General features: G+C 37.6%; 1 protein-coding gene across 1 annotated transcript in view; it reads left to right on the top strand.

Annotated features, from left to right (window-relative positions):
• Positions 1–15633, top strand: part of LOC145500009 (uncharacterized) — a 27164-nt gene extending 11531 nt beyond the window's left edge. Inside the window, exons 2-8 of the mRNA XM_081479546.1 lie at positions 2091–2153; positions 3613–3689; positions 3914–3976; positions 4667–4718; positions 5558–5634; positions 14730–14806; positions 15523–15633. Coding sequence (XP_081335672.1) covers positions 2091–2153; positions 3613–3689; positions 3914–3976; positions 4667–4718; positions 5558–5634; positions 14730–14801 — 404 coding nt within the window. The 3' untranslated portion in view covers positions 14802–14806; positions 15523–15633. The remainder of the gene's footprint in view (positions 1–2090; positions 2154–3612; positions 3690–3913; positions 3977–4666; positions 4719–5557; positions 5635–14729; positions 14807–15522) is intronic.

Here is a 15633-nt window from a genome sequence, read left to right as displayed (position 1 = left end):
TAGACTGGAGTGGCTTTTAATTTACCCAAGGCACTTCAAAAGAACGAACAAAGATGCCAAGATTTATGTTGGAAGGTCCAGGACTGTAATTAATCTTTCGTTTTGCGATCACACGCAGTGCGTTCATTGCATAACGAGGCCCCGTTAAGGGGGGGGGGGGGGGGTAGCTATGTCCCCTGTCTGAAATTCGCCACTAGCCATGTCGGCATTTCGCAAGATTCCTATGTCGCCTGTCGGAATTTCGTCTGAGAGGAGTTGTGTCGGGAAATTTGACCTTGTTCGATTAAAACGAAACTACACGTATAACAAATCGTGATACCTTTGTTTATTTAAAAAAAAAAACCGACACAGTGCTCTCAAGTCTCACGCATTGAGCATGAGGCTCACGCAAACGAATTCAATCTTGCGCTCTCACACTGAAACTATTATTTCTCACGCATTGAAGGTTCCTTGCTGTTTTAGTCAAGTACATATATAATTAAGAATCTCTTTGGATATAATTTACTCCTTGTACGCTTTGCACTTGCTTTGAACACTTTTCAGCAGTAGGAATTCTTATGCAGAGCCAGCATTTTTCCGGTCAGTGGGTTTAATGATTACTTTATGGTTACTTTTAAAGCATCACATTTCGACTCAGAATGAAGGAAAAGACTTCTTAGCTACTTCAAATTTTCAAAATTTTCTAAGGGGCTGGGGGCATACCTTCTAAGGGCTTGGGCATGCTTTCGAGCGGTGAAGTTGCTAACTTCCGAGGGGATGTGGGGGCATGCTCCCCTCGGGAAATTTTGAAATTAAGACGCTTGGAATTGCCAGTCAGTGTTTGGACCTTAAGTACAATCGAACCTATGATTATTTTTTACCATGTTTATGTTTAACAACCGTTCTTTAACTCAAAATCTCAGCGGCCTCAATCAGATAATAATCTGCTATCTATAATCTTCCTTTGAATTTAGCGTAACCCTTATCTTCTGCTGAAGACGATAAGACCTTGGCAACTTTCCCCGGTCTCTCTTTTCCTTCCATAATGCCACTTTTGATAATACAGCTTCATATTCTTTTACTGGTGACCCGCTAATAAAAGTATGAAGCAGACGGTCGAAGATCTCTTTCCTTTTTCGTTAAGCGTGTTTTTAGGCGTTTGAGGGCACTGCTCACTCAGCAGACAGTGAGAAAAAATGCTCAGCAATGACGGACTCGATTTATTCGACGTGGACGTTTTAGCATATATAAGAAAGCCTGGGTTTCACGACCCGTCGACATCGCGCGTGAGAGAGGAAAATACATTTAAAACTCTGGAAATGCGTCTTCACTTCGACTCAGAGGTTTAAAACAATCACTGCATTCTCAATTCCGAAATTCGTTGTCGGTCTATCTTGCCGTTGGTGTCGCTTTCCCTATTTCGCTGTAGTAGTCTGTCGTTCGTCGCCAATTCCTAGCTCTCATGTCGCCGTTTCAAGGCCATGTCGCTTGTCGGAATTTACCCCTAACAGGGTCTCCAGAACCAAAACGTTTCTGTTTGTTAAGCTTTGAGAAACATAAAACACAATACGTTAACAGCTATAGGGTTTTATGCATGGTTAAGACAAAGAGCGAAAAACAGACGAGGAACTTTGTCTAGCTTGATAACCATTTCACTGATTACAAGCTATGCTATATGCTTTGAAAGTTATTGGACATCAAGCCGTCAGTATTTAATAGCGACTGGAAATAGAAAAAATGTATTTTACTCCCCAATGTTTCTATTTGATTGTCTTTTGAAACATATATTAATTTCAATTTGTTTTGACTTAATATTGGACCTCCTATTGTCTCGCTTTTGGTTTCATTTTCATCAGAACACGGTAAGTTTATAAACTGTCAGCTGTTTTTGTCTACTAGCGTTGGTTGCACATATAACAAGTATAGTTGATGCTAAATACTTTAAATTTACACTGGGATAGGTTTTCATGAATACTTGCGACTTATTTTATTCTTGTTGTAAGAGCTACTTTTGAATAACGTGAAAAGTTAAATCACGCGAATAATTGTTTGCAAACATCGTTTGCGCAATAGTAATTCGCTGAACTTTCCTTCTCTTCTACTTTTCCGAGGAAAAGGTCCTGTTATTGACGCGTATTCAATTTGGTTCCATTCTGGTCGTCTAACCAAAACAAGTGAGTGTAAATCAGTATTTTAATTACTTTGTTATTCATAGTAGACTGGAATCATTAGGTCAATAAACTCTTTGAACGCAAAAAAGAACCCGGGAGAATTTGAAACAGTAACGCCTTCCACAAACATGTAGTTATGGACTAATTTGAGTCAGTTGTAGTTAATATGTGACGCTGGTGTGATCGAAACGCAATTGGCAAGCTGTTTTAAAAACACCTACTCTTTAACTGATCAGTATTTACAAACATTACCGAAAGCTAAATCAATTCCTCTAGTCACTGAGTAAGCGTGTTTTGCTGTTTTTCATCCCGCACGCTGCCCCTCAATGTCAAATCTGTCCTGCATTTTTTTGTTGAAATAAGCGCATGCTGCTCCCGCCAAGATATTTTAATCCCGTATCCCGCATTCAATATTGCACCTATAAACTTCCATGCATGACGTATTATAATAATCAATATTTCCTCAAAAAGTTGCGAACCCCTCAAGCGATTTTCGTAATTTCACTTTCTAAAGCAAGTTCCGTGGTGGTAAGTACAGCTCCAGCTAACTTTGCATCGTCTGGTTTTTATCTTCACAAGTTATAATAATATAGAGCTTGATTATAATGGCCAGGACGTTCAGAACATCATTATGTGACAGTTAACTACAAGCTCAGCCCACCGCTTGCTAGCTATCAACAAAGTTTTTGGCTCTGTCAGTTCTGATGTTTGTTACCATAAAAAAAGGGAGAGTTTGAAATCGACCAAATCGTGCAGAGTACATTATAAAGTAGAAACTGAGGAAAAGTCAATTCACCGCCTTCCATATTTTACAACACAACGATGGCAAAAGTAGCTTTCGTTGATGTCTCATTTGTCTCAGTGCAAGTCAGTCTGTTTATGACAGGGACCGGCGTGGAATGCAAATTATATTAATCAGCCGACACAGAGTTAAATAGTAAACTGGACTAGTTTCTAAGCTCTAGAGGCTTCAAAAGAGCCAAAAAAAAAAAAAAAAAGGTGACAAGATTTATAGCGGAAGGTCTAGGATTGTGTAAAATCTTTCAACAGTGTATTAATTACATGGTAATAGATGTCCAACAGTAGCAATCAAATAATAAAAGATATTTTCCAGTAGTGTTATAGCTGCACTCGCATCTTTCATTCTTTCAGTGTGTTAATTAGATAACCGAAACGTTTCTGTTGGTTAACTTATGAGAGAGAACTGAGTTAACAGCTATTGTGTTTTATGCACGGGTAAGCCAAAGAGCAAACAACAACAGACAACAATTGAAAGAACTTTCTCTAAGTAAAAACCATTTTACTGAATATTAGCTATGTTAAAAAAGCCACTATGCTTTAAAAACTATTATCCTTTACCGTCAGTATCCAACAAAGTATGGGAATAGAAAAATGTAACTTACTTTCGAATGTTTTTATTCGTTTGTTTTGACTTCTTATTGGAACTCCTATTATCTTGTAGGGAAACTCCCTCAGAGCTGTTTCAGTTTCTATCACTTTGCGTTCCACTTTTATAAGAAGACTGACATACTGTACACGGTAAGTTTATGAACTGTAAGCTATTTGTGACTAGTCGCGTACGTGTACACAAGATTTAGAGTGTACACTTAAAGAGACGACACGAATCGCGTGACTGATTTTCTTCCTGCTGTAAGCGCCGATAGCGACTCACGCAGAAAATTAAGTCACACAAATGATTGTTTGGAATCACCGTTTTCTGCAGGAACAATTCAATTAACTTTCCCTTTTTGCTTACTTTTCAGGAAAAAAGACCCTGTTATCGACCCATATTGGTTTTGGTTAACTCAGGTGACTCACCGAAGCTAGTGAGTATGTATAATAATTTTAGCTTTACAATACAATACAATGCAAACTTTATTTAGACACGACACGTCTATTAGCTGTACAAGCTCGTTCAAAATACGTACGTGCATTCCTAAAAATACAAAGATTTACGTAATTTAATTTTGACATGACATATTCGTAGTAGACTAAAATAGTGATGTAAACCGTTCACAGTCAATTTCCTTTTACAACACAAAGTCAGAACCTGAGAGAATTTGTGACCGCAACGTCGACGCTAATCACTAACTACTTTTAACTCTGACGTCATGTGTTTAAAGACTAATCAAAAGCAGTTATAAGTAGCGACGTTGGTGTGACCGAAACACGCTTGGCAAGCTGTTTTAAAACCTCCTTCTTTTTAACTCATTTGTGTTTACAGACACACCAGAAAGCTAAATTAATTCCTCCAGTCATTAAGTAGCCATGACTTGCACTTTTCATCCCCCATCCCGCCCCTCAATATAAAATGTATCCCGCATTTCCTAGCTGAACGGAACACATGCTGCTGAGGCCTAGATATGTTCATCCCGAATCCCGCTTTCCACATCCCGCCTAGATTTTCACCTTATCTCGCATCCTGTCAAGCTGACGTTTTGACCCTCCTGAAACTTCGAAATACATCTTCCATCCATGACGCATTATGATAATCAGTGTTTCCTCGAAATTTCTAGGAACCCTTAAGCGGTTTTCGTAGTTTCACTTTCCAAAGCAAGTTCCGACGTGGTAAGTACAGCTCTAGCTACCTTTGCATCGTCTGGTTTTTCTCTTAACTAGTTAAAATGATATATAGCTGTGTTATGATAGCCACGAAATTCAAACAATCATAGAGTGATGATCAACTGCACGCTCTATCGTTTGCCAGTAAAAAACAAAGTTTGTGGCTCTGTCAGTCCTGATGTCTGTTGTCATCGACAAACAGAGTTTGAAATCAATCAAATCGTGCAAACTACATTGTAAAGTAAAAACAGACGAAAAGTAAATTCACGGTCTTCTATATTTTATAACAAAACGATGACAAAAGTAGCTTTCATTAGTTGTCTTATTTCTCTTCAGAGTAATTCAGTCTGTCTATGACAGGAACCAGCATGGAATGTTAATGTTATTAATCAGGAAACACAGAGTTAAACAGTAAACTGGAGTGGTTGTTAAGCAATAGAAGCTTCAAAAGAGCAAACAAAAATGCCAAGATTTATACGGGGAGGTCCAGGATTGTGAAAAATCCTTCAACAGTGTAATAATTAGACAACCGATACCTTTCTGTCGTTTAACTTATAAGACAGAACTAAGTTCAGAGCTATTGTGTTTAATGCACGGGTAAGCCAAAGAGCGAACAGCAACATACAACAATTGAAAGAACTTTGTCTAGTTAGAAAACCATTTTAATGAATATTAGCTATGTTAAAAAACCCAATATGCTTTAAAAACTATTAGACTTTAGCGTCAGTATTCAACAAAGTATGGAAATTAAAAAATGTAACTTACTTTTCAATGTTTTTATTCGACTGTTTTGGGTTTTATTCGATTGTTTTTTACTTCTTATTGGACCTCCTGTTGTCTTGCAGGGAAACTCCCTAAGTGCTGTTTCAGTTTCTATCACTTTGGGTTGCACTTTTTTGAGAAGACTGACAAGCTAAACAGGGTAAGTTTATAAACAGTAAGCTATTTGTGACTAATAGCGTACGTGTACACAGGAGTTAGAGTTTACACTGAATGAGACTTCATGAATCGCGTGACTTACTTTCTTCCTGCTGTAAGCGCCAAATAGTGAGTCACGCAAATTGCTAAGTCACGCAAAAGATTGCTTGGAGGCACCGCCATGTATAGGTAATCATACGGTTTCGAGTTCAGTTTGGAATTAATTTGCACCAATGAGTTTTTCAAAAAGCTGAAATTGCACGAGCCGCTTCTTTTTGAAAAACTCATTTGATTAGTTATTGACTCATTGATTACTTATCAATAATATAAACATGAAAAAATTCGCGTGGAGGAAGTGCCAGAGGATTTTTCGTCATCATTCGACGTAATATCATTGGCTTAGAAAATTTCCTATTGTCTTTCAGCCAATCATAATCCAGAATTATGATGTGCAATTTGCACTGGTGTTACACTTTTTGCACTGGTGTTACATTTGAACTGCACTGCTCTCAGCCAATCAGAATCGAGTAATTTTTTCATGTATATTATTAGTACAGTCATATTTCGCTTAACTATCTCCCTTTTGCTTATTTTCAGAGGAAAAAGTCCTGTTACCGACGCGTGTTAGTTTTGGTTTCACTCTGTTGACTCACCAAAACTAGTGAGTATAAAACAAGTTTAGCTTTGTTATTCATAGGAGGCTTAAATCATCAAGTTAACTGTGCTCATTCGATCTACTTTTTCAACACAAAGAAACAACCCAGGCCAACATTTTGATGCAGCTTTGGCAACCTTTTTTTTTGACAGTAATCAGAACCAGTTTGTAATCATGCATATTTGCTCTACGACTCTGGTGTAACTGAAATAAAAAGATGGAGCGCGATTGAGAAGCCGTAAAGGGTCTTTGGTGTCTCATCAAGGGTTCCAATTATACAGTAATGGCTTATTTCTTAATATGTTCAGTCACTGCGTAGAGGTGATTAGCTAGTATTCATCCTGCATTCCGTCCCTCAATATCAAATTTATCCTGCATTTTCTGATTAAGATAAGCACATGCTGCCCAGGTCCAGACGTTTTATCTCGAATATGGCATTCCGCATCCCGCATGGATTTTCAACTGACTACTCTCGCCTCCCGCCAAGCTTGTGTTTTGAAACTCCAGATCGAAATACTGCATTTTTCATGCATGACGTTTTATGATAATCAGTGTTTCCTCGAAATATCTAGAACCCCTCGAGCGATTTTCATAGTTTCACTTTCCAAAACAAGTTCCGTCGTGGTAAGTACAGCTCTAGCTAACTTTGCATCGTCTGGTTTTTATCTTAACCAGCTAGAATAATATATAGCTCGATTATGATGGCCGCGATATTCAGATAATCATAAAGTGATGATTAAACGCAAGCTTCATGGTTTGCCTTCACATAGCAAAGCTTTGGCTCTGTCAGTTCTGATGTCTGTTACCATGAGAAAAAAAGAGTTTGAAATAAACCAAATCGTACAAATTATATTATAAAGTGAAAGCTGACGAAAAGTTAATTCAATGTCTTCCGTATTTGACAACAGAACGATGGCAAAAGTAACTTTCACTACTTGCCTTATTTCTCTTTAGAGCAAATCATTCTGTCTATGACAGAAACTGGCGTGGAATGTAAATTCTATCAATCAGCCAACAAAAGATTCATTAATAAACTGGACTGGTTTTTAAGGCGGAGAAACTTTAAAAGAACAAACAAAGATGCCAATATTTATGTTGGAAGGTCCAAGACTGTAAACAATCTTTCGATTTGCGATCATACACAGTGCATTAATTACATAACCGAAACGTTCTATCGGTTAATCAATAACACAGAACTCGATTGATTCCTATTGTTTTTATGTGTGGTTAAGCCAAAGAGCAAACAACAATTCACAACAAAGAACTTTGTCTAGCTTGATAACCAGTTCACTGATTTTTAGCTATGCTCAAAAACCCCAATATGCTCTAAAAGCTATTGGACTTTATCGTCAATGTCTAGCAAGGAATGGTAAAAGAAAGAAATGTAACTTACTTTTCAACGTTTTTAATTGATTGTTTTGCGCAACGTTTAAAACTCATTGCAATTTTAATTTGTTTTGACTTCCTATATATTGGACCTCCTATTGTCTTGCAGGGAAACCCCCCCCAGTGTTGTTTCAGTGTCTATCACTTTTGTTTCGTTTTCATCAGAAGACAGAGAAACTGAACACGATAAGTTTATAAACTGCAAGCTGTAGGTGACTGATACCGTTGGGTGCACATATAACAAGTATAGCTGATTTTTAATATTTTAAATTTACTCTGAGAGAGGTTTGCATGAATCGCGTGACTGATTTTCTTTTTGGTGTAAGAGTTATTAGTGAGTCACGCGAAAATTTAAGTCACGCGAATAAATGTTTGGAAGCATCGTTTGCGTAGTAATAATTTGTTAAACTTTCCCTTCTCTTCTCTTTTTCAGAGGGAAAGGTCTTGTTATAGACGCGTATTGAGTTTGGTTTCATTCTGGTCGCCTCACCAATACCAGTGAGTATAAATCGAGATTTAAATAGCTTTGATATCTTTGTTAGACTGAAATCTTTAAGACCGAGTTTAGCAGAGGACCAGGCAGGAGTGATACATGCCATCTCTCCTTTTTGGATGAAACTTTGCCAGATTAAAGGTACTACCCAACAACTCTAAAAGACAAAGTGGGCCGGCTTTGTGATTTTTCTCTTAGGAGTTAACAAAGCTGTTCAAACAACATGACAAGAGGCTAGTTTTAACAAAGAGACAAGGGCGAAATCTAAAAATATTAGATATTATAGAATCAGTTTATCAAAGTTATTTCTATGTTAATGTCATTAACAAAGTCTTTGAATATTATTTTGGGCAGTGGAAGCTCAATGAATGCAAAACTCTTTGCAATATCCCTTAACCCTCGGACGTACAAGGCGGGGGGTTGGGTGGCTGCCATCCCACTAAGAAGGTATTTTCAAAATTTTGAAAAGACGGTTTACTCTAAGGGGCTGAAACTTTCATTAGCTGTTCATTCATCCTTCGCGGATATTTTGATATGTCAATTGTGTGTCCATCATTTTTTATGTTTCCATGGCAACCACTAGTTTCATGTAGGTTTGGCCAAAAATCAACTTTTTTGACATAATTCTGTACTTTTTCCTGTTTTCTTTATCAAATTCCGGAAATTCACCAATTTGTACATTTCATAAGCATTCTGGCTTGATTTTGTATCAATTTCCATTATTTCTTGACTTTTTAAGAAAAAAGTAAAATCCAAGATGGTGGATCCACAATGGCGGGTCAAATGACGTCATTTGGCATCATATGACATCACAACCAACAAAATTATGGTATCATTTTGTGGAACAAGCTCAGAGCTATCTAATCAATGTAAATTTATTTCGCTGTGCCTAAACAGAGCGCAAACCCAAGAGGGTTCCATGCATTTCCCCCTTATAAGACAGTGGGGGTACGAGTTAGCTTGTACATCCGAGGGTTAAAATAACAGTGCAAAACACCTAAATTCTAATTTGTAGAATTTAAATATGGGAATAAAGGGCCGTGATGTTTACATTCTAAAAAATTGACTAGTTAGATGAGAGTTTTTCGGGGCAAATCTTACTTTTTAGATTACCCTTGAAACCCTGCTCGAGCATCATGGGCGGGTCACATGCTTGATGTTGCAATTGATTATTGTCAACTCTTACTTTACACTTGGCATACAAACTCATCAATCCTGAGAGGTATTCTTTGCTGACATTCTTGTTTGCCCTCATATATTAACTCTTGAGCTCAACCAATGAATATCCATTTCATGCGAATCGAGTTAAAAAACATCTATGGTTTTTTTACTTTGCTGCATCAGGCAGGCAAGTAAATCTTAATTAGTATAAAGATAAACATTGTGCATATAACTTTGAAAGCATGGGAACAAGAACCAAAGACCTTGATCAGCAGCAAATAATATCACTAAGTGATAATTAATAGTCTGTTGTTGTTATTGCTATTATTTATTATATTTATTTATGTTTATTGCTGTTATTATTTATTATTTATTCCCACTGCGTAAGGAATTTCAATCTCTATTTATAGATGTGCACACTCCAATGATAAGAATGGCTTCAATGATTTGCTCAATTGTAACTTTTTTGAAAGAAAAGCTCGACAATACCGGACGTTATCTTTGTTCTCATTTCATCCACTCACTTGCCAGCCTTAGAGAGCGCACAGGCATTAAGATCGTCAGATATGATTTCAGTGATCCACAGGCTGGAAAGGACCTCTGTGACAGAGAAATTGCCACAGTGCAGAGCCATGTGCGTTGTAACATAAATGAAGGCCACGACATTAAAAGTGCTAGTGATATCCTATGGCGGGTCAAGGGTTGTCAGGCATCAAAAATATTGTTAAGACTCAAGAGTCAGGCCAGAACTTGAAGCACACAATGTTCGGAATCTGTCTCTAAAATTTTTTAGCTTCAAGTCCGGAGGTTTGAAAGTGTAGAAGGCTTATGATATGGGCCCTGGTAAGCGTTTCACACCTGCACACGAGGAATGGATTTGAAAGACCTCAAGAGGCTACAGACTTATGCATAGAGCAGCCCTCAAATGTACTGCAAGAGAGACTGCTACTTTTACAGCCAGGGGTTTGACAAGTGTTAGCTCCAACAGCCTCAGTCTAGGCATAGTTAATAGAAGGGGATTATTATGAAACTCAACAAAGTTCTTTGTTGTATATTTTTGTTCTCTTTTTTGGCCTTGACCGTGCACAAAACATAATTGTTGTATACTGCTGACCGAGTAACTGACCAATAGAAACGTTTTGGTTACGTAATTCATGCATAGCGTATGAGTGCAAAAAAAGATTTTGCACGGTCGTGGACCTTCCAACACAAATCTTGGCATCTTTGTTTGCTCCTTTGGTGTTTGCCGGGCTTCATAACCATTCCCCTCTATTAACTATGGTCTAAGACCTTGCAATCTATTGAAGAAGAGTCCCAAGTTGTTAAAGCTACAAGAGTGTATTCCTCCTACCCTGAAGAGGGATTCATAAAAGCATAGCAGTCTTTTGCATTCTGCAGAGACACTTGGATGCGGGCAAACACGAAATGAAGTTAGAGAGGGAAACGACGTAGACAGCATCAAGATAAAATGGGTTGAAATCCCAAACATCCTTTAGTGATCATGATCCACGTGAGTAATCTCAAAGGGATGGGTCTGAAAAGATCATGAAGAGAAACCCGAAAAGAACATTCTTGGAAGGTGAGGGGACAGGACGAAAGTGTAGTGAATGAGTGCAATAAGATGAGACTGTGCAAGACAGTAGTGGCATGAAAATGTCCAGCAAAGAAGGGTAGCTTGCTGCAGACCAAATAGCCCAGTACTTCAGCATCTTGTCTGTAATGTACAGAAGTGGCCGACTAGCTATACACCAGGTGTATCTGAATCCGTCTCAAGATGAAGCAGAAGAGATCTTGAGCAGGCTTGCAGTACGAAGACAGTACTACTTGCCAGCTACTTTACCATCCACCATATAGAATATGTAACATAGTCTTGTGACCAGAAAAAACAAATCACTTATTTCACAGCGCCATGGAGCTATGGATATACTCAGGAGGTTACTGAGCAGAAAAGAAAACGATAGCCAAGAGCCACTCAAGTTTGTTGAGTGCCTAGAAAAATTTAAAAAGTTCAACTGGGCCAAACCTTGTTAAACCTAAGACACTGGTCGGCCGTGTATGTTGTCATGTGTGCTCGCTTGGACGCTAGGTTTCAGATAATTTCAGCTACTAGATCTTCTCGAGGCTCAATTTTTCCTCAGAATTGCAATTTTTTCAGACATCTTCTTACTCGCAGACATGCAATCATTTACAATGTGTTGTGCTAACATCTTTGAGGTATAACCATTATCTGCAGTTAATACAGTATAGGAACTTTCAGAAGAAAAACGCATTTTCATAAAAGCTAGCTAAAGCTAAATCTCACAGTTGAAGTATTAAATACAAACTGTACGTGTTTACCAAGATTTACTTGCATGCCTGATGCAGAAAAATGAAACTTTCAAGGGGTTTTTGAACTCGGGATGGGGGCAAACAATAATTTCAGCGAAGAATACTTCTCAGGATTGATAAGTTTGTATGCTGAGTGTAAAGTAAGAGTTGACAATAATCAATTGCAAGATCAAGTATTTGACCTGTGATGATTGAGCAGGGTTTCAAGAGTAATCTAAAAAGCAAGATATGCCGAGAAAAACTCTCATCGAACTAGTCAATGTTTTAGAATTCAAACATCCTGGCTGTTCATTCCCATATTTAGATTTTACGAATAGAATTTAGGTGTTTTGCATTGTTATTTAACCCTTGGACGTACAAGCTAACTCGTACCCCCACCGTCGTATAAGGGGGAAATGGAAGGAATCCCTTCTTGTTTTTGTTCTGTTAATGCACAGCGTACTAAACTTACATTGATGGATAGCGCTGAGATTGTTCTACAAAATGATACCATATTCAATGGCTGTGATGTCGTAATGTCAAATGACGTCATTTCACCAGCCATCGTGGATCCGCCATCTTGGATTTTACTTTTTTCTTAAAAAGTCAAGAAATAATGGAAATTGATACAAAATCAAGCCAGAATGCTTATGAAATGTACAAATTGGTGAATTTCCGGAATTTGATAAAGAAAACAGGAAAAAGTACAGAATTATGTCAAAAAAGTTGATTTTTGGCCAAACCTACATGAAACTAGTGGTCGCTATGGAAACATAAAAAATGATGGACACACAATTGACATATCAAAATATCCGCGAAGGATGAATGAACAGCTAATGAAAGTTTCAGCCCCTTAGAGTAAACCGTCTTTTCAAAATTTTGAAAATACCTTCTTAGTGGGATGGCATCCACCCAACCCCCCGCCTTGTACGTCCGAGGGTTAAGGGATATTGCAAAGAGTTTTGCATTCATTGAGCTTCCACTGCCCAAAATAATATTCAAAGACTTTGTTAATGACATTAACATAGAAATAACTTTGATAAACTGATTCTATAATATCTAATATTTTTAGATTTCGCCCTTGTCTCTTTGTTAAAACTAGCCTCTTGTCATGTTGTTTGAACAGCTTTTGTTACCAAAAAATAACAGATGCCAAAGATTTTATTCTTGATTTCATCAGACGAAGGGTAACTCTAAACTGTGATGAAATTAGTTTTGATTTTGAAAGTTGGACTTAAGCAATATTTGAATCAGAATTTCAGCTAATTTGCCTTATAGCTAAATGTTGCGTGACATGGGTAAGAAATGACATTCTTTGATTGGCACCTCTCACTTCAAATGACTTGAAATTCCTGGTGTAAACTAGGATGGGTCTAATCTTTATTTGTGTGAAATACCAATAAAATGCAATGTATTCTGTAAGCAGGAGCAGTGTTTAAATTTGATGCTTATTTTAGTGACATTTTGGGGATTTGGGACAAAAAACCAGGGGGGTGGTCTTACTCCTAAGGGAAATATCACAAAGCCGGCCCACTTTGTCTTTTAGAGTTGTTGGGTGGTACCTTTAATCTGACAAAGTTTCATCCAAAAAGGAGAGATGGCGTGTATCACTCCTGCCTGGTCCTCTGCTAAACTCGGTCTTAAGTAAACTGTTCACGGTCGATCTAACTTTTGAACCCAAAGAACGAACCCAGGAGAATCTGTAAGCGTAATGTTGATGGCAATCACTAACTACTTTTAACTCTAAAGTCATGTAGTTAAAAACTAGTCAAAACCAGTTGTAGTCAATTACGGTGTTCTGACTAGAAACCAAAACATATGCGCGCGATTGGGAAGCCTTTTTAAAACCTCTTGATTAGGTGTCACATCAGGGTTTCCAAGGTAGAAGTTCAGTCACTTAGTAGGCCTGTTTTGCTGGGTTTTTTTTACCCGCATCCCGCCCATAAATATCAAATTTGTCGCGCATTTCCTGGTTGAAATAAGCAGATTCTGCACAGGCCACGATTTTTTTATTCCAAATCCGGTATCCCACATTACATATCCCTCCCGGATTTTCAGCTTTTCTCGCATCTCACCAAACGTATGTTTTGGCACTCCAGAACATCGAAATAGAACTTCCATTCATGAGGAGTATTATGATAATCAGTGTTTCCTCGAAATATCTAGAACCCCTCAAGCGATTTTTGTAGTTTCGCTTTCCAAAGTAAGTTCCTCCGTGGTAAGTACAGCTCTAGCTAAGTTTGCATCGTCTGGTTCCTATCTTAACCTGTTAGAATAATATAAAGCTCGATTTTGATACTGAGCCAAGACACTCAGACAGTCATAAAGTGAGGAATAATTGCAAGCTGCATCCTTTGCTTCTACATAGCAACGTTTGTGGCGCTGTCAGTTCTGATATTTGTTGCCATCGAAAACGAGAGTTTGAAATCAATCAAATCGTACAAAGTACATTATAAAGTGAAAACTGACGAAAACTTCATCCACGGTCTTTTATATTTTACAACAAAACGATGGCAAAAGTAGCTTTCATTAGTTGTCTTATTTCTCTTCAGAGCAAGTCAGCCTGTCCATGACAGGAACTAGTGTGGAATGTAAATTTTATTAATCCGCAAATACAGACTTAAATGGTAAACTGGAGTAGTTTCTAAGTCCGAGAAACTTCAAAGAGCAAACAAAGATGCTAAGATTTATGTTGAAAGGTCCAGGACGGTCAACAATCTTTCGACTTGCGATCATACACAGTGCATTAATTACATAATTGAAACGTTCTATCAGTTAGTCAATAAGACAGAACTGAGTTAACTCCTATTGTTTTTATGCACGGTTAAGCCAAAGAGTGAATAACAACAGACAGCAAAGAACTTTGTCTAGCCTGTTAACCAGTTCACGGATTATTAGCTATGCAGCTATGCTCAAAAACCCAATGTGCTCTAAAAGCTATTGGACTTTACCGTCAGTGTTTAGCAAGGAATGGGACTAGAAAAAATGTAACTTACCTTTAAATGTTTTTATTTGATTGTTTTGTGCAACGTTTAAAACTCATTGAAATTTTAATTTGTTTGACTTCCTATATATTGAACCTCCTATTGTCTTGCAGGGAAACCCCACACAGTGTTGTTTCAGTTTCTATCACTTTGGTTTCGTTTTCATTACAAGACTGAGAAACTGAACACGGTAAGTTTATGAACTGCAAGCTGTCCGTGACTGATACCGTTGGGTGCACATATAATAAGTATAGCTGATTTAAATCAACAAATTTTTAGAAAAGTATTTCCCTAAAAAAAGTTAACGTTAAAAAGCAACGACGTTTCGACCGTTCGACGCTCATTTTCAAGTTAAAGAGTAAAATTTTACTCTTTAACTTGAAAATGACCGTCGAACGGTCGAAACGTCGTTGCTTTTTAACGTTAACTTTTTTGTGTGAAATAGCTGATTGAAGCAGGAAAATTAACGTAAGTAAAATTACATGACGTTTCGACGACTTCATGTCATTATTGTCGAATGAATAAATTAAAAATAACGGTATGGCATATTTATAGTACTTAGGATGTGAGAAAATGAAATTAGCAAACGTTACGTGAAAACATTCATCTAAAAAGTTTCGCGCGAATGGAATCCGCTTGCGTGTTCAGTTTGGGTCTTTTGTCCTTAGTCAACAGCGTTTCAAAGATTAAACATTCGAGTTTACCACGGAATTTCTTGAGAAGTTTAAAGTTATTAATTAGCTGATTTGTAATACTTTAAGTTTACGCCGGGAAAGGTTTCCATAAATCGCGCGACTGATTTTCTTCTTGTTGTAACAGTTATTAGTAAGTCACACGAATAGTTGTTTGAAGTATCCTTTACGCAGTAATAATTTGCTTAACGTTTCCTTCTTTTCTACTTTTCAGAGGAAAAGGTCTTGCTACTGACGCGTATTCAGTTCGGTTTCATTCTGGTCGACTCACCAAAAACCAGTGAGTATAAATCAATATTCTAATAGCTTTGTTATTCATAGTAGA

The sequence above is a fragment of the Orbicella franksi genome, chromosome 1 (assembly GCF_964199315.1).
Source record: "Orbicella franksi chromosome 1, jaOrbFran1.1, whole genome shotgun sequence".
Taxonomy (NCBI): Eukaryota; Metazoa; Cnidaria; class Anthozoa; order Scleractinia; family Merulinidae; genus Orbicella; species Orbicella franksi.
Note: the sequence above shows the minus strand (reverse complement) of the source record. Positions and strands in the feature narration are given on the sequence as shown.